The 20,314-nt window shown below is 36.2% G+C and overlaps 1 protein-coding gene across 1 annotated transcript in view; it reads right to left on the bottom strand.

The window, feature by feature from the left end:
• Positions 1–725: 725 nt before the first annotated feature.
• The window catches only part of AQR (aquarius intron-binding spliceosomal factor), a 109,703-nt gene continuing 90,114 nt past the window's right edge, over positions 726–20,314 (bottom strand). The window contains exons 30-35 of the mRNA XM_082618127.1: positions 19,539–19,710; positions 16,932–17,102; positions 14,019–14,104; positions 9,172–9,346; positions 5,753–5,866; positions 726–3,052 (exon numbers count right to left, since the gene is read on the bottom strand). Of these exons, the coding sequence (XP_082474253.1) occupies positions 2,738–3,052; positions 5,753–5,866; positions 9,172–9,346; positions 14,019–14,104; positions 16,932–17,102; positions 19,539–19,710 (1,033 nt within the window). The 3' untranslated portion in view covers positions 726–2,737. The remainder of the gene's footprint in view (positions 3,053–5,752; positions 5,867–9,171; positions 9,347–14,018; positions 14,105–16,931; positions 17,103–19,538; positions 19,711–20,314) is intronic.

Genomic DNA, 20,314 nt, shown 5'->3' with positions numbered 1-20,314 from the left:
ATCAACTTTTATCATCGCACTGACTTCAAGAGACCTGATAATATTTAGATCTTCTCATTCATTTGTCCAAATCAATAGAGCTATTTATTCTCAACTGCTGGTAATGTACTTTCTTAACTCAGCATTTTGTGAAAAAAAGTCTAAATACTTGAATTGCTTCATTTCATGCTCTTTCACTTGGCATGTGTCTTTTTGGTTTGCTTTTAAAAATAAACTCCAAAACCATGACATACTCAGATATGAAAAACAGGATGGAGAGCAATGGGAACACAAATCTGAAATGGTCACCTGGCTAGAATACCTGTGTCTGTAGTAATCCCAAATTAAATAGAAAAATTTTGAATTTATGAAGCAATTACTCATGTGTGGTTGATTAAAAAAAAAAATAGCATAAAACTGCCCTGGACTATAGATTGGATTCTACCCGTCTCCCACAGTTGCCACCCTGGTTAAGACCATCTGATTCAGTTTCCTCATTATTTAAGATTAGAAGAGATCTCTTAAGTTCCTTTAAAAATTCCACAATTCTATAGTCAACTGCAGTTCACTGGCCTTTCCAGTGAATAAACAATTTAAAATAATGCAAGTCCCACTTTCATCATCCCTTTCTTAATTTGACAAAGGCAAAGGAATTATTCATCTTCCAGTTAAAATTTTCTTTTTAGTGTGATAGAAAATCAAGCAGCAGAGAAAAAAGTTCAGTCACACAGCTAGACAGAGTGATATACAGTGTTAGGAAAATGGTTTATTTAAGGAGAAAGGAGCACAACAATTTTGCTTACTTTGGTTGCAGGTATTATGATTCATTTCCTCTAAAGGGCAGAGGGAAAAATCAATCTTTTCCAGGAAAGACAGTAATATGGTAAAGCTTCTTTCCCTCTTGCTTAGCCTGATACTATATATTCACAAATGAAAATAATTCTGAGTGCAAGTCCTCATACAGATGCCCATAACACCTGCTTTCAAATTCCTATACTCAGAGAAATTATGTAACAGACCATTTGGCTCCATCCTAACTCTGATAACAAACAGACCTAGGTTTCCTACATTCGTTTCCTTGGCATTTCACTCCCCTTATTATCCCATCACTTTCACCTTCCCTTTCTCCACCCAACACAATTGTTGATGCTGCAAGAAGCACTGTAAGACAGGAGTCTAAATTTTACCCACCACAGACTGGTAAATTTAAGCAAACATTAGTCACTCAGAAATATCATTGACTTGACTTTCTGGGTTTAATTTCCTTATGAATTCATCATTGCTTCAAAATATCAAGATGAGAAGCACTGGTCTTGTCACTGGCAGTGTGCAACTCTTGCTTAATTCTTCAAAAGTTCATTGGACACGGTCAAGCCTAAAGGTAGATGCACTAGATTTGGGGAAATGCTCACCTTAACCACTCTAGCAGATGTGGGAATGGGGAAGAGAACTAGCGGGCAAGTTCACCCTCCCCACGTACACATATTCATCTCTTCTCTGGTCACCATGCCCAGGGACCTTATAAGCAGAGGTCCATTGTCAGAAAACAGTCATATTCACTGTAAACTCTACCATCACAGGATCACCATTCTACCTCTCATTGACGTGAGGACAGCACAGTAATCGTACAGCGCTTCTAAAACTACAAAAGTGCGTATGAATCACCTGGGGACTTCGATGTAATGCAGATTGAGATTTAACAGATCTGGGGTAGAGCCCAAACTTTTGCATTTCTAACAAATTTCAATGCAACACTGATGCTGCTGATTTGCAAACCACACCTGAGTAGCAAGGTCCTAGTACAGATGCCTTCCCAAATCTGGAGCACATTTTACCTTAAGGTCTCCTTATGGCTGGTTATCTATCAAGAGAACTAAACAGGGCAGAAAACTCAGAAGCTCTGCATTGGAAGAAATCCATCCTGAATACAGGAATTAATTAAGTTCACTGATTTTCACTGCCCAGACCCTGTACCGTTGTTCCTGCCCAAATGGATCTGCCAGATCCTTCTTGCTTAGACGAATGACAAATCTTGGCCCAGCCTCACCAGCCTTATCTGATATCATTCGGCCAGCAACTCAAACATTAATTGTGTAGCACCTGCAAAAATAAAAATGCAGGTTCCTAGGCTCTAACCCTGAGATTCTGATTCATTAGGCTTGGAGTGGCCCCCAAAATAAAGAGACATTCTAGGTGATTTTACACATTCTGAGATTTGGGGGAAGGAAATGCATGTCTTCTTTAATGGATCAGAGCAACTTATATCCTATGGTGTTGATGCCTTTCCATCAAGGAAGACAGCTAAGAAAGGAGGGATAGAAAGAAACATGACTTGAGCATCTTACATTATGGTAGAAGAAATGACTTCCTCCCCAATTTGGACACTTGCTTGAAGTCATTTGTAGTTAATTCCAGTATATTTTGTCCTTTTCTTTAGAGAAGTTCACTAAAAATGTGAAATATTACTCTGTAGAAAATTCTTTTAATGTAGGTATGATTATAGATATAGTTATTTAATAATCAAAATATCAAAGGAATGGTTATTTACTCTTCTGACTGAACAAATAAAATTGGAGTTGTTCACACACATTCTTTTTTCATATATACAAGAAGACAAACACTGAGATCAGCTAACAAAAATAAGGACTGAATATTAATTAGTGCCATTAAAATGGCAGAAGCATATGTAAAATACAAAAGGTAACTTTACCTAGACTTTATAAATGAAATGTCCTCCCTAAGAAGGGCTACAGTTTGGCTACTTGGTTTCTCTGGGGGCGGATGTGGCATCTTGAGGGGTGTTATTCTCCACTGATACAGCTACAGGTTCTGCCACAGTAGCAGTGATCTCGGATTCTGTAGGGATGGCCTCTGAACTGGAACTGTCTCCTGTGTGACTGGGGATGGTCTCAGTCTGAGAGGCTGAGGTTTCTTGACTGGAGCTGGCATCTGTTAGACTAGGTACAATGTCAGCTTGAGCAGGCATGGCCTCTTCTTCTGTTTCCAATTCTGTTTCCTGACTTTGAACTTCTTCACCTTCTTCTAGCATAGCAGGTGGTAGCTGTAAAAAAGTCTAAAGGAAAAAAAAAAAAAGAAAGAGAGAGAGAGAGAAGACATCAATGTATCCAAATAAAAAGACACTGGCTTATAAAGTTAAGTTCTCACATTATCTTCCTAATTGATACTGTCACTCTAGAATTCTCCAAAACACTGCTGGCCATTTTATATTACAGATGTAACAACTCTGATGATAATGGCCTAAGTTTTACTGACTCCATGGAATATGCCTGCCTAGATATCAGATAATAATGATGAGATCATATATTACATCCTCAGGGAGAAAAACAATATCAAAAGCTATTAAATTTTTTAGCAAAGGAATTTATTGTAACACTCTGGAAAAACAGTGGCTGATTAGGACTGACTGCCACACCAACTCAAGAAAGGACCAACTTCAATCAAGGAGCCCTGTGAGGGGTGAGAAGGAACCAAGCCTTGAGACAAGGCCATGGCAGGCAGAGAGCAGCAGGGCACAACGCTTCTGTCCCACTTAACCAGAACATTGGAGCAGCTCTATATATGCCTGGCTTCCCTTTTACCCCATGGCAGTCTGGAGCTAAAGCTGGGCTTCTCTCTTCAGGAACTGTTTCTCTTGTTGGAAACTGAAAAAACTTTAAAGTAGTATTCACAATGGCAGCACAAAATATGAAATACTTAGCAATAAAACTAACAACATATTTATAAAGCCTGTATGCTGAAAACTGCGAAACACTGAGGAGAGAATTCAAAGAAGACCTAAAGAAGTGGAGAGAGATATCATATTCATGGAAAGAAGACTCAATATTGTTAAGATGTTAATTTCCCCAAATTGATCCTAAGCAGTAATACTCCAAAATCCTAATCAAAACCTCAACATGCTTTTTCTGGGGGTTGAAATAGACAAGCTGATTCTAAAATTTATACAGAAAAGCAAAGGAACTAGAACAGCCAAAACCATTTTGAAAAATAACAAAACTGAAGGACTCACATTATCTAATTTCAAGATTTACGATAAAGAAACTGTAATAAAGGTAGTGTAGTAAAGGCAAAAAGGAAAGATGCAAAGATCAACAGAACAGAATAGAAAGCCCAGAAGTAGACTCTCACATACATGGCAAATTGATTTTTCTACTAAGACAACAAGGTGAGATCCTAAAAGTTCTCAACATAAGAAAAAAAAATGTGTAACTCTGTGTGGTGAAGGATGTTAATCAGATTTATTGTGGTGATTGTTTTGCAATATATAGAAATAGCGAATCATTATTTTATACACCTGAAACTAATATAAAATTATATGTAAATTATATCTCAATTTGAAAAACTGCTTTTTTAATCTCAAAAAAAAAAAAATGACAAGGCAAGTCAACAGAGGGAAAAAATAGCCTTTTCAGGGAATGGTGCTGAAACAACTGGATATCCACACGCAAATGAGTAAAATGCAACCTTACCTTGCACCATATAAAAAAAAATTAACCCACAATGTACCATACCTCTAAATAGCAAATTAAACTATAAAACTTCTAGAAGAAAACATTAGAAAAAAACCCCTGTAATTTTGGGTCAGGCTAAGTTCTTTTAGAACATAAAAAACATGAATCACAAAAGAACAACTTGATACACTGGGACTTCGTCAAAATTTAAAACTTGTTTTTTGAAAGACACTTAAAAATGAAAAAACACGTCACAGACTAGGAGAAAGTATTCGTAAAACAAACATCTGAGGAGGAACTTGTAGTCAGAATAAATTTTAAAACTCTCAAAACTCAATAATACAACCCAAAAAAGTGAGTGAGAGGCCTAAACAGACACATCCTCAAAGATATGCAGATGGTAAATAACCACACGAAGAGATGTTCAGCATCAATTGTTATTAGAGAAGTGCCGATTAAAACCACAACGAGACCACTACACACCTACTGGAATGCTAAAATAAAAAGACCAAACGTAGTAAGTGTGTGTGAGCTCTCATACATTGCTGGTGGGAATATAAAATGGTACAACCACTTTGTAAGACAGGTGGGCAGTTTCTTAAAAGAAGTTGAATACATACTTACCATACTATCCAACCATTCCACTCCTAGAAATTTACCCAAGAGAAAGTACAAAGACTTGTAGGAGAACGTTCATAGTAGCTTTGTTTGTAGTAGCCAAAACTGGAAACAACCCAAATGTCCATCAGTGGATGAATGGGTAAACTTGGTAATCTGTATAATGGATTACTTATTCAGCAATAAAAGGAAAAGGACTACTGATACATTCCGAAACATAAATGAATATCAAAATAATGCTGAATAAAAGTAGGAAAAAAGAGTACATGCTGTATGAGTCTATTTACATAAATGTCTAAAAAATGACTAATCTATTGTGACATAAAGTAGATCCTTGGTTTCCTGGAGAAGGTGGAAAAGGAACTGGTGAGGGACGAGGATTATCAAGGTGTACGTGGAAAACTTTTGGGGATAATGGATATGTTCATCATCTCGATTATGGTGATGGTTTCATGGATATATATAAATATCAGAACATATCAAATTGTATACTTTAGATATGTGGAATTTATTGTATGCCAAATTATATCTACAAAAGATGTTTTTATAATATGGATGTTACATGAATAGTAATCTACTTTGGTTTAGCTGGTTTCCCACAAGGAATCAAGTACGTTAAAGATTTATTCGGCAACAGAGAAGATTCTACAGCAAGAAAAATAAGAGTCAATTTTGAGAAAACTTACCTGATGATAATGATGTGTGGTCTGTATCAAATGCATATACATGTTGTATACAAAGTTTGCCATCTGGGGCATATTCTTTATTATCTGTACTTCATGAGATGGTCTCTCTCCATTCTAGAAGACGGCAAAAAGAAAGTTAAGTATAATCGCTTATATGTGGAATCTAAAATATGACACAAGGGAACTTATCTACGAGACAGAAACAGACTCAGAGACATAGAGAACAGACTTGTGGTTGCCAATGTGGGGGGGGTGGGTAAGGGAGATATGGATTGGGAGTTTGGGATTAGCAGATGCAAACTATTATGTATAGAATGGATAAACAACAAGGTCCTACTGTATAGCACAGGGAGCTATATTCAATATCCTCTGATAAACCATGATGGAAAAGAGTATGAAAAAGATTGTGTATTTGTATAAATCACTTCCTGTACATCAGAAACTAACGCAGCATTGTAAATCAACTATACATCAATAAAATAAATTTTTTAAAAAAAGAAAGTTAAGTATAGAGTGAAAGACACTGAAAGCTAACACTTCAACAGAAGCCCATGTCTCCATCTTAGGTATGAACACTATTTGACTATTAGGGTTTGGAGGAAATAAGAACAGTAAGAGGACATTAAGATGTAAGTGTTAGAGTCGAATAAGGATTTCATGAAGAGAAGTGATTCAATTTAAATTAGAAAAGGTAGAGATGAGGAGAGAGCTAAGAGTCACTAGCTTTTAATATAATTTCAAGTTGGTAAGTAAAACATGAGTTTTGGTCTACTAACTAATGTAGAAGAATTCATAAGAAATAAGCAATCATTTGAATAGAAAAAAACATCAACATGGTCTAAAGTAGTGGTCTCCAATACCACATATGCTCCAAAGGCAAGTCTCAAGGCTATTCACAAAGAAAATATTAAAATTATTCTTCCCATTTATGTTTTTCTAAAAAATAAGAAGCTATCATTTATTATTTACTTAATATATAGACTGTTAGTCATGAGGGTTAATATCTGCCAGTTTTCTTTTTTCGGCCATGCCATGCTGCTTGTGGGATCTTAGTTCCCCAACCAGGGATCAAACCTGTGCCCCCTGCTGTGGAAGCATGAAGTCCTAACCGCTGGATCGCCAGTGAATTCCGGCAAGATTTTTTTTTTTCTTTACTAATAAAGCGTATGGTCAAAAATGTTGGCAAATAGTAGTTTCAGGTGTAAACTTTGTAGTGCCCATCAGAACCATGTGGGGAAAGTGTTAAATAACAGAGGCCTGGGCTGTAGCCCCCAGCGATTTTGATTCAGTAGGTCTGAGGGAGAATGAGGTGATTCTGATGCAGTAGCTTCTGACAACAACCTGAGAAACACCACTCTATCGGTGTAGGTAAAGTGGTAAAGCAAATGAAGAAAACAGAAAATTTGCACTTCTTCTAAACCATCTGAGAATAAAGATTAAGAACTTTCCTATTTAAAGTCAATTGTAAAATTTTTATAAAGTCTCATCCTATCTTACTGTACAATTCAGAAAATCATAGAGGTAAAAAACATATCAAGAAAAAGGATTTTACCTTAAAGTGATAAATTATTTAAAGCACATAAAGTTAGAAATATTTAGTACATTAAATAGCATCTCTCAGAATTAAGCAGGACGGCGGTATTGCACATAAGCAGGTGTTCTTTGGACGGTGGTCACTTTCTGCAACGGTTACAACTTCTGTGTGCAAAGACTGCCATGCTATTACAACTATGGAATATTGCCTTTAAAGCATGGAATTCTTTCTGTTTGTTTGTACTTGCATATTTTCTGGCGGATTTGCTGGGAGCAGCCTCTCCTGAGATTCAGGGCTGCACAGTCCTCCTCACCCCTCACACTCTCTCCTGAGCAGAGGATGGGGAGATGCTCCCAGCCCTCAGCCCCCAGGGCTTGAGTCCATGGTACTGCCTAGAGCACCGCTTTCCAAACCTTCTGTTCCTTGGTTTTGCCTCCAGGTGTGTCTGCAGCCCTTGGCTAGAAAGCACCTGGAGAGTGTGTTAAACCTGAAGACACCTAGCCTCTGCCCCAGACTTCTCATCAGCAATGTGCCTGTTTAATAATCAGTCCACAAAAGATTGAGAACCTCATAGCTATAGGACTGTGTCCAGACCTCAGAGCCTGACACTCAAGGCTGCACATGGCCCCACCCCATTGTATCCTTCCATCCTTTCCCTTCTATTCCTCCACAGCAGCATTTCTTTTATTTAAAGGAAAAAAAACAATTAAAAAAGAAGTTCTTAACATTATTACAAAACAAACACACAGAATTTAACTTTATTATTTTTTTTAAAAGAGGGGTGGGGTGAATTCCCTGGCAGTCCAGTGGTTAGGACTCCATGCTCTCATTGCCGAGGGCCTGGGTTCAATCCCTGGTCAGGGAACTAAGATCCTGCAAGCCATACAAGTATGGCCAAGAAATGAAAAAATAAAAAAATTTTTAAAAATTTTTTAAAAAATAAAAGAAAGAGAGGTGGGGAAAAGAAATATACTGTGAACATTTAAGACAGTTTTATCTAAAATTCAATGGACCTCCAAGACATTTCATTAAATCAAAAACACAAAGCCCAAAAGTCTATAGTATGCAGACCTTCATGTAAGAAAGAAAACAACGTAAGAAAATAAACAGTTACCTGCTCCTTTGTGCAAAAGTAAGGCTAAGCCAGAAACTGAAGAGATAATGTTACCTCTGGGAGCTGAGGGTGGGAAAGGGAAGAAAGAAGGGGAGATAGGAGATGGGTAGCAGGGATGAGGAGAGAGTGGTACTTCTCTGAGTTAAGTGTTTGTGCTGTTCCCTGGCACCTTCCCTCAGAATGCAAGCTTCTTGAGGGTTCTCCAAGAGCTAAACCAGTTATTACTCTGTTATCAAGTAATTAGTTAAGTTCTCCTTACAAAGCTGAAGACAGGCAGTATAGTATGATGATGATTAACATGGACTCTGGAGTCACGTTGCCTGGGTTTTTAAATCTTGGACTCTCCATCTACTCAGATGTGTGGCTTAACGACTTAACTTCTCGGATCCACAGTTTCCAACATATGGAAAGTGAGGTTAAGAAAACCTATTGAACAGGGCTGTTACTGAGATGAATTGAGATAATGTATGTAATGTAACATTTATTGAGTACCCACCATGTATCAGGCTATTAGCTTTGACATACATTATTTTATTTCCTATTAGTAACCTGTTCAATAGGTTTTCTTATTAACCCCATTTTCCATATGTTGGAAACTGGATCAGAGAAGTTGCCTGATGTGTGGTGAGTACTCAGTAAATGTTAGCTGGTGTTATTATTTTTACATAGAAAATCTTAATTCAGTTCCTTAGCATAAGGAGCACTCTAAACCAGTGTTCGGATGATTTATGTGATGATGCTCTTTGTTAATGTGGTCACCTGTAGGCTTACCTTTCTACTGGTTGGGAAAGGTTCTGTTGGAATTATATGCAAATGAAGTGGGCGGGCTGTGAGCTGGCTGAAAGCTGGAGTTAGTTCAAAACAGTTTTGGAAGAGGGATACTCTGGCGAAGATATAAAGTCCAAGCCTGGCTCTAGACATGGCCACCACTAAGCGACGGACATCCCTTTGAGAAACAAACAGAATGAATTAAAACATACCAAGATTAGTAACATATTTATGCAGACTTTTATTTTTAAAACATATTCCACTAAATATTCCTGTTAAGCTGTGGCAATAAAGAGTTAAGCTTCTTAAAAACTAAAGAGAATAAACATTAAGTTAATCAATGCTATGTAACTAGTTAACCAAGTAAGAAGTTAATGCTTTATTACCAACTTCTATGTTTTTTTTGCGGGGAGAGGGTGGGGAGAATCGCAAAATAACCAATGACTGATTAAAAAGGTGTAAGTTGCTATACTAGCATTACGATATAGTTCGGTTGTCAGTTACCAATTTACTGTATCACCACCATTGAGTCAATTCAAACCAGCCCTTGCTCCATTTCACCTACCAAATTCCCACGCTGTCAAGGTTAATGGGTCAAATTTTATTTCCTAAATAACTCTTATCATACTGTTTTATACTTATTTATAATAATAATTACAAATACAAACAGAAATACAGTATGACGAATGATATAACATAATACCATCTCTTATTCACGCATTTACTCTAGTACCTACGCCTAATGGCTGGACTAGACTAGGTCTCAGTGTTCACATAAACAGTAATAAAAATGCCAAAATGCATGATCCAGCTATACATGTAGCTGGCCATCTGATGAACGATGGCAGTTTTCTTTATCTTTCAGAAAGAATATGTTCTTAAAACTTTATCTGAATTTACTTGAATCAAATGAACTTATTTATGAAACAGAAACAGACTTAGAGAATGAACTTATGGTTACCAGGGGGGAAGTGGGGTGGGGAGGGATAGATTGGGAGTTTGGGATTTACATGTACACACTGCTATATTTAAAACAGATAACCAACAAGGACCATGTAAAAAAGAAAAAAAAATTACAAAAGAGTGGCTATGTGTAAAAGGAAAAAAAATTATAAAAGAGTGGCTATGTAAGTTTAATTTCACTTCACTATTAGTTTAGAATGTGTTTTAGTAAGAAAATATAGTTTTGGTTTCAAATACAGAGGACAGCTTGTTTTCTTGAGATGCTCTTAGATGGCTATTTAAATTTGCGAGTATTCTACAAAAGAGAAGACTTTCATGAATAATGATAAAATCTGGTACAGTCATCCCTAACTCCTGAAAGAAAGTGTTAAAGAGTGTTACAGAGATCAAATGTTACAAAGATCATATAATAACCAGACAGAGAATCGGGAATTGGAATATTTATCAAATGGCTTTTCTTTGTCTCTGCATAATGCAAGATATTTGGGGAATATCTCTAATTCAGCCTCATTTTCTATTGTGTTTTATGGTCTTGATAAGGATCTAGTTTCCCTTATCAGGAGGGACTGTGCAACATCATATATAGTAGCAGTTATGTTGAGGGGGTATCCCCGCATCCCAGCAACCCAAACTAAGAGAAGTTCATTTAGGTATGAGGAGAAAGCATACCCATTTGCAGTAGCTTTGAGGAATTTCTACATTTGTGACACCCTGGATTCACGAAGGAAATGTCACCTTCTAGGTCACTGCAGGCCAAATTGTTTTCACTTCCTCCACATCCCTTAGAAGCCCGAGGGGTCACACTATAGGTGGGTGGTTCCAAAACTAGTAATTGGATGTACAATGCTGGAAATACTTAGCATGAGTTCTCACCCAAGTATTATAAACTTAAGTTTTCATGGTAATCCCTGTATTATGATACTCAGTTCTTCCTTTCTCATCCAGAAGGCTCTATCTCTAGGCAGAGCAGTGACAATGAACCTGTTCCTCTGAGGAACTTTTCCCTCCAGTCCTTAGTACTGTAGGACAGTTAAGTGGCTCTACTAAGCTCGATCTCCACTGTACATGAGGAGAGTTAGACTAAAATCTTCTGCAGAATCAAATGTAGGTATTTTCCAAGGACATGTTTAATGTCTCCTCCACTGGATTCTAAGCTCCATGGGGACAGAGATAACGAATGTTAGATTTATTACTATATATCAAGAACCCATCACATTGCCAAATAATAGAAGGATCTGAGAACATCTGTTAAATGAATGACCAAACACTATAAACATAACTACCAGGCAAAAAAAGTAAAGGGTGGCAGCATGAAAAGCCAGGGTTCCTTGGAGCTGTATCTTGAAACCAGAGCAATGAGAACTACCACCTTCTTTCACAGTCCCCAGAAGACGGCTGGACAGAAAGAGCACTGTTAAACAACAAGCCATCACTCTGACAGAGCCCCTACAAGGAGACAACACAGGAAAGTTACAGCTTCACTGCTTTGCTCTGAACAAGTCACAAGCATTTCTATTTGTAGCTGGGCTATTCAAGTCAGTAGGGACAAGAACAATGAATGTTGGAAAAGGAACCAGAAATGTCTCACTACTCTAGCTTCTAAACAGCTCCATAGTGTCCTAAAACAGGTCTCTGGAAATGACGCTGAATAGCCTGGCTCCTAAACAATCACCTGATTAGTCTATCCTGGATGAAAAAAAGATGTGGGTAAAAGAAGAAAGGCAGGCACTTGGGGAAAGGGCTTAGCAGTTTCTTAAAGGGTTAAACATAGAGTTACTATGTGACCCAGCAATTCCACTCCAAGGTCTACACCCAAGAGAAAGGAAAACATACGTCCACACAAAACTTGTACATGAATGTTCACAACAGCATTAGTCCTAATAGCCAAAAAGTAGAAACAACCCAAGTGTCCACCAACTGATGAATGGATAAATAAAAAGTAAAAAATTCACACAAAAAATAATGAAATATTACTTAGCAATTAAAAGTAATGAAGTACTGACACATGCTACAACATGGATAAACCTTGAACACATTATGCTAAATAATTTCATTTATATGAAGTATCCAGAATAGGCAAATCTATAGACATATAGTAGAATAGTGGCTGCCAAGGGCTTAGGGGAGAGGGGAGGGGAGTAACTCCTGACAGGTACAGGGTGATAAAAATGTTCTAAAATCGTGAAGATAGCTGCATAACAATGAGTATACTAAAAATCATTGAACTGTACACTTAAAATAGGTGAATTGTATGGTATGTGAATTATATCCCAATAAAGCTATTATTAAAAAGAGACATATGGAAGAAAGTAGGTTTCCTTGGTCTCTTGAAACTTGAAAAACAAAATATTTTACTACTTCCTAGAGAAATATGGAAGAAAGTAGGTTTCCTTGGTCTCTTGAAACTTGAAAAACAAAATATTTTACTACTTCCTAGAAAAAGAAAGATATGAAAGATTGTATCTACAAACCAAAAAATTCTATGAGGAGTTTGATAAAATTCTAGCTAAGATACCTAACCTATTTGGATAGTTGAATCGTAAATCATAGGTCAATTGACTTTTTCCCCTCTATGCTTTAATAACACTACCACCATCACCAGCAGCCCCCGAAGAAGAAGGTAGACTTCCAAAAGGGAAGTTTGGCAAATACAAAGAAGACTAATTTATCTGGATAAAGAAAATTTAGATATGTAAGACAACAATGAGATCAGATTCTTTTCTAAGCCTTCATTTATAAGCATTTTATTATCAACATCTTTCTCTTTATTTATTTTTTTAAGTTTCCAGAAGTCAGGTAAAAAACAGCATAGAAATAAAGTCATGGGAATGTGAAAAAGACAAAAAAAGCACTACAGAGTAAGAAAAAAGGTGGGAAGGGGAGGAAGCAGTATTCATGTATTCATACTGTGAGTTTGGGTAAGAGATTTTAATTATGTAAATCATAATGATACCCTATGCAGCAGCAGCTATAAATTTCAATGTGGAAATGAAACCACTTTTTAGAAAAGTTAGTCTCCAAAACATGTTTGACACTTAAGTAAAAACACACTGTATTTTAGAATGCTATAGTATTGAAACAATTTCTTGAAACGTTACATCTTTGTTTACTCTTACGTAAAAGTTATCGGTCTAATGGAACCTGATCACTCTGGGTTAAGCACCAAATAGATCTTGACTTAATGACAACATTATGAGAGCTTGCAGAATTTTCTTTTTATATCCATCAAATAAAATAATAAAATGAACTCTCCTTATAGTTTTACTAGTAAGTCATATGAGATGAAGGTTTATATAAAACTAAATGGCTGCTTTGTAACAAGGAGATATTATTCCCATAAATCTCCAGCACATAAATACATCACAATAAATGATAAAAATATATTACTGTTCGTTTTGACAATTCTTATCCTGGGAGAACAAATGGTTCCTTTATCCTAACACTGAAGCAAAAAGACTGTGTAAGGAAAAGTGAGAAATCCTGTGCAATGAAAAGTTTACTCTTAGACTTTTTACCACTTTACCTCCTTTAATTTCTGACATTAAGTTTCAAACAGACATAGGAGATACATACACACACACACACACACACACACACACACACACACACACATATAATGATTAAATGCTATCTCTGACTGTTCCTGAAGAGTAAAAAAGTTAAAATTACTAAAACATTTAAGATTCAAAAAATTCAGAAGCAATGGCAATGATTAACTAACTATACAAAGAATATGATACTGCTACAGTCCAACAAAAAGCACCAAAAGTTGCCATAACAATTAATTAAACTTTCAACATAAAATTTAAAACTACTTTGCCACAGAAGCTCAAAATTAAAGCATACAGTAAAGTTCAACACTATTATGAAAATGTTTCCTTACATACCTCAGATGGCCCACCGCCCTGGTTCGTACTAGAGAAAGAAGAATATAATCATTCTGTTGACCTTGAAATCTGTCAACGGTTGTCACCTGAGGCAAAAAAAGGGGGGAATATGGTATATTTTCAAAAGCAAAAACGCTAGAGAGATCATTTAAATAAAGTGCTAGAAATAAAAATCTTATCCTTAAAATAATCAATCCTGAAAGAACATGACTATATACTTGGAATTGAAAGAGTAAGTTAATGAACACTACGAAATAAACCATGGTAACCAGATTCGGCTATGCCCCTATGTTATTCACACTTATAGCACTCATCTTTAACTCTGCAGATACTTAAGTAACTATTATATTTGTGGAATTAACAATCTTCCCCCTACTAGACTACTCAGCTCCATGAAAGCAGGGACTGTTGTTCAGCTAATTATATACCTGATATCCCAATTTGATGCCCAGCAACATTTTAAATGTACAATTTGATAAATTTTGACAATATATGCTCCCAAATAACCACCACAATCAAAATTTCCATTACCTCAGTCCCTTTTGTCATCAAATCTGTATCCCCCAGCCCCAGGCAACCACTGATCAGCTTCCTGTCACTATAGATTATTTTGTTGACAGTTCTAGAATTCCATAAAAATGGAATCATAAATTAGAAGTTCATACCTTTTTACTGGTGAATAGTATTCCACTGAATGAATATACTACAATTTGTTTATTCATTCCCTTGTTCACGGAATATGGGTTGTTTCTAGTTTAGGGCTATTTTAAATAAAGCTGCAATGAATATTCATGTATAAATATTTTTGTGTAAATACATTTTTATTGCTCTTGGATAAATATCTGGGGGTAAAGCTGCTGGACTGTGTGGGTGTTTATAAGAAACTGTCAAACTGTTTTCCAAAGTTGCTGCACACACATTCACCAGCACTGTTCCAGTTCCAGAGTTCTAGTTGCTCCACATCCTTGCCAACACTTGGTATACTGTCCATCTTTATAATTTTAGCCATTCTATTGGATGTGCAGTGGTACATCACTGTAGTTTTAATTGCATTTTCCCTGACAACTAGTGATGGTAAGCATTTTTTCATGTGTTTATTGTCCATTTGTATGCTGTCCAATTCATTTGCCAACTCTGTATTGGGTTGTCTATATTTTACAATGACTTTTATAGGAGTTCATATATTCTGGATATAGTCCTTTGCTCTTATGTGTGGATATTATACCTGGAAATTCTGTTGTCATCCTGACCATTTGGAGAGCTTGTCTGAGAACTGGGCTCACAGACTGAGGACAGCAGAGCAGAAAGATGAAATGAACCTTGGTCTTTCATGACATCATTGAGTCACACTGTAACCTAACCTGGAGTCACACTACTTTCATCTTGTTATGAGAGAGAGTAACTTTCCTTATTGTTTAAGTTTTTCTGTTACTCATAAATAAAAGGACTCAGACACTGAGGTTCTTCTATTTCTAAACTTACTATATTTCAAAGTTATTAGTTTCTCATTTTCACTCTCTATATCCCTTATGGAGTGTTCTACAGTGCCTGTTCCTCCCCATTCCTTTTAATTTTGTCTCCATTTCTTTGATTTTGTTTTATTTTCTGCCAGTTCACATTTCTTCTCTTCCTGGGTTCTTCAATTTCTCTGTTTTGTAGCCTTCCCTCACAGAAATGCGTACTTCATTAAGTATTTTAAAATTCATACCCAAATATGCATTCAAAATTTTCATCTGTTCTAGGCCAACATGTTTTCTGGAGTATGTTGTCTTGTCAGTTAGTTTGTTCGGATGCTCTTTCCCTCATTTATAAATTGAGCTTGTGCTAGTTTCCTTTTCTCCTCTATTTTACCACTGATTAGGCAGGTTTCTCAGATTAGCTACGCACAAGAGGTTAGGTTAGGGTGAGCAGAACTTTCTTCTTAACGCTCAGTGATTTTAACAACAGATGGTTCTCTTTTTCACTGTTACTATAGAGATGGTGTATTTTTTTCAAATATAACTCATCTGTAGTCTTCTTTGAATCAGTCTGGAACCAGGAAGGCTTCTGCTCACCCCAATACCCATATCCGTTGTTGAATAATAGGGATGTGGCTCTTATACTTCAAAGTATGCCACCACTTTCAGAAAGTGTGTTTTTGCTGGCAATTTCAAGACTGGTCCCCTAAATTATCTTCCCATTTTTTCTTCTTGACCTTAGTCACATGTCCTCTCACTAAAAATGTAATTTGTTTTTTCTTCCTCTCATTTTTCTCTTACTTGTGGATGATTTCCAAGAAAAGGTAAAAGAGCTTTTATATAGCTATGTTCACAACCAAAGTCCTAATTGCATCATTACTAATACTATATTTATGTTTTTTCTCTCTAATTTTTCAAACCTGTATTGACAAAATCAAGCATCTTCATTTTTATTTGCAATTACTCCATCATATCACATAAAGAAGTATAAAAAAAAATCCTAAGGTCTGAATGTACTTTATGATTTTCCTTTATCCCCAAGAAAAAACACCCTCCTAAACACACACACAATAAGAAGCAGTACAAATTATACCTTTGTAAAACAAACAAAATAAAAAAATGCTACAATTCCTATTTCTACTATAAAGGACATAAGTAGTTTCATTAGACATCATTTTACCAACAAAAAGTTTCAGAAACATTTATTTCTGATTACTGTTAACAAAAATCTTCAATGTGATAGTTGAGACAGATGTTCACAGCACACCAATAACACTGTCAGATAGAATTGCCAGAGAATAATTTATAGAGTTCCTATTATTTCATTTTCTCACATATTTTAAAAGGAGATAGTAAAGAGACAAGGTAGAACAATGTAAATAACTCATAATAAAAATAAATCTTTCCATCTTGCCAACAACACGAATAAGAGAACGTATTATACTTGTAAAATTACCTTATTTGGTCTTCCAATCAATGGATTGCTCCCGCATCGTCTATTGATGATGTCACGAATAAGATGCTTTTGTCCATTATATGTTGTTAGAATGCTAATCTTGTCAGCAGGGTAACCAAGTAAGCACATGTACATAAAAAGTGCCACTACATATTCTGCCTCTCCAAGATTCTGTAATGAAAACATTAATCAGATTGTGTATTTATTTCCCTTTATAGAAAAAACAGTTAACTAGCACAATTTGTTCATTTATCACACCCCAAGAAGTGAACAGTTAATATCTTGGACAAGTGAATACCTCTCATAAAACTGAGCAATAACTTATCCTAAATTAACAATGATAAATAAAAATAGAGTATGTGGTAATTACTTCCCTTTAACATTTGCAATATATTTGCAATACATGAAACAATCATAAAATAAAAGTCACCAACTTAAAGGCTTAATATTTCTGGGACCACAACAATCACAATACAGATCAATAATATCCTGTTACTGTGTATTGCAACTATAGTTATGGAAAGAAATATTAACATAAAGAAGCAAGGTAGCTATCTTAGAAGCCAGTAGAAAATCCAGTCTAACATATACATCCAGCAGTACCGTAGTTGGCTCTCAATTTTTACACAATGTTTTTCCTTTTTCCTTCATACTTCTTAGTTTTTTTGTGTGTGTATTATGTTCGTTCTCTTACTAATGGTTGCCCCCTCTACCAGACCACCTCAGATGGGAAGAGGATGTGGCCTCAAATTGATCATTCTGGCCTGCTGTGACCTTAGGGGGTCTAGGTAAAGATGGATGGGAAGGAGTTTAAGACCAAGACTTAAATACACTACTTGGGAGAGTGAGAAAGCATACACAAGGCTGCTTAGTCCAGTTCAACAGAGACTAAATTGAAAGTAACAGATGAGAGAAAAAAGTAAAATAAGAACATAAACATAACATGAAAATCAAAAAAGACAAGAAGCTGGATTTCATGTAAAGGCAATAGGAAAATTACAGGAAGACCTTCAGAAAAATCATTTGTATTCTGGTGACACATAGCTTCAGTTAACTCTTCATCTAAATTTTCTCATTCTTTGGAAGACAGGAGCCACATGACTGTGTAAATCTTTCCATTTTCTATATTGATAACAAACTACATTTATCTAAGCATCAGCTAATATAGATAAAAGAACAAATCTTTTGGTGCATATGCTGCCAGATCTTTTTGTACAGATTACCTGTACATATTTCTGTATGTATATTTTGCTTTTTAAAAAGCAAAACGGGGGGCCTCCCTGGTGGCGCAGTGGTTGAGAGTCCGCCTGCCGATGCAGGGGATACGGGTTCGTGCCCCGGTCTGGGAGGATCCCATATGCCGCGGAGCGGCTGGGCCCGTGAGCCATGGCCGCTGGGCCTGCGCATCCGGAGCCTGTGCTCCGCAACGGGAGAGGCCACAACAGTGAGAGGCCCGCATACCGCAAAAAGAAAAAAAAAAAAAAAAAAAAAAAAAAAAAAAAAAAAAAAAAAAAAAAAAAGCAAAACGGGATACTATACATAACACTTTGCAAGCTGATTTTTTCATTAATATAGCATAAAAATTCTCCCTGTCAGTAAACCAAGTTATAATGTTACTCTTAGTGGCTATTCAGTATTATATGGAATAGGTAAAAGTGAAATTAATCCCTACTGATAAGACATTTAGGTTGTTTCTCCTTTCAAAAATAATTTGCAATAAAAAAAAGATGTGATGAACATTTTAGCATATAAGTCTTTGCAAATTTGTCCATTTTTTTTAAGGATAAATTCCTAGAAGTGAGAGTATTCCTTTTAATATATACTAACAGTATGTTCACCAAATTACTTTCCTACGAGCATTGCATGAATATAGTTTCCCAAACCTAACCCAACAGAGGTGAAAATATATTCCAGTGATTTATACTTGCTACAAATCTATATCTTTTTTTCTGTGAATTGCATATTCTAGTCCTTCTTGCATTTTTCTGTTGGGGGGTTGATTCTTTTATAAGTGATTTTTTTTTTTTTTTTGGTACGCGGGCCTCTCACTGTTGTGGCCTCTCCCTCTGTGGAGCACAGGCTCCGGACGCGCAGGCTCATTGGCCATGGCTCATGGCCCTAGCCGCTCCACGGCATGTGGGATCTTCCCAGACCGGGGCACGAACCCGTGTCCCCTGCATTGGCAGGTGGACTCTCAACCACTGCGCCACCAGGGAAGCCCCTATAAGTGATTTTAAAGAGCTCTATACACATCCAGACTTCAACCCATTGTTTTTTAAAGGCTGAAAATAAATTTTGCTCTCAATCAAGCAATATTTTTCTTTATGATTTTTGATTTTGGTAATGAGCTTAAAAAGACCTTTCTTACCCCAACATTATATATTCATCATTATTTTCTTCTTTTTTAGTATGTTTATATAAGTTTCTTTTCTTTGGTGTATATATCTTTAATCCATCTGAAATGGAAATTTGTGTGATGTGTGTGAGGTGGAGATCTAACTTTGCTTTATTTAATGGTTTGTCCAAGTGGTTCAGTAATACTGAGTTAGGTAGTAATTCAGCCAGGAAAATGCAAAATAAACTTAAAAGTTTCCTATTTTTTCTTACCTGATAAAAGTAAGGATTAGGCTCAGATTCTCCAACTCCCTGAAAATCTTCAACATTAATGAGCTGGAAGTCATAAAGCAAGCCAGCATTTGCTGTACTGAACTCCGGCAAGAGCTGCACATGGGGTAAGTTTCCTAGATTCTTGTATCGCCAGTTGTAGAGGTTGCACAAGCTTTCAAAGACAAATCCCCCCCCCAACAGGAAATATTAGCATTGTAAATCCCCTTTTAATATAAATAAGGGAGTTTCTAAGGGATGGGCTCTTCCTGTTAATTTTCATATTATCCATGTTGTGCTCTTCTTTTTAGCAATAATGCTTTTGCAACCTTTGTCTCCCTGTAAGTAACTAAATCAGAAGATTGATGATATTACAAGAAATGATAGCTCCATTATGTTCTCTTGAGCTAAATGCTACCTTTATTCCTTAAATAAAAAAAATCAGGGAAGAGTCTGCACAGTGAAAAAATTTTTGAGGTAACTATGAGAGGGGACCTGTACATTTTATGAAGTAAGAATTAGTGTGTTCTCCTCTTGTTCACCTCTAGTTTTAGATTTAGAAATGACATTAATCGTTTATCTTTTGGGGGCATGAAGAAAAGGGAGGTGACAGTGAAAAGAAGCTCTTAGTTTATAAGTCACTTAAATTAATCTCAATGAATAAAATGAAGGGTATAATTTGGTCAATTCACACCCCATGCTGAAGGTAATAAAGGTACTTTCCAATTTGTAGATTTGTATCCAGGCAAGTTCCTGGGTAACAGGTAAGAGTCTATACA

This window comes from Mesoplodon mirus (assembly GCF_964341445.2).
Source record: "Mesoplodon mirus genome assembly, chromosome: 4".
Classification (NCBI taxonomy): Eukaryota; Metazoa; Chordata; class Mammalia; order Artiodactyla; family Ziphiidae; genus Mesoplodon; species Mesoplodon mirus.
This window is presented reverse-complemented; position numbering and strand designations above follow the sequence as displayed.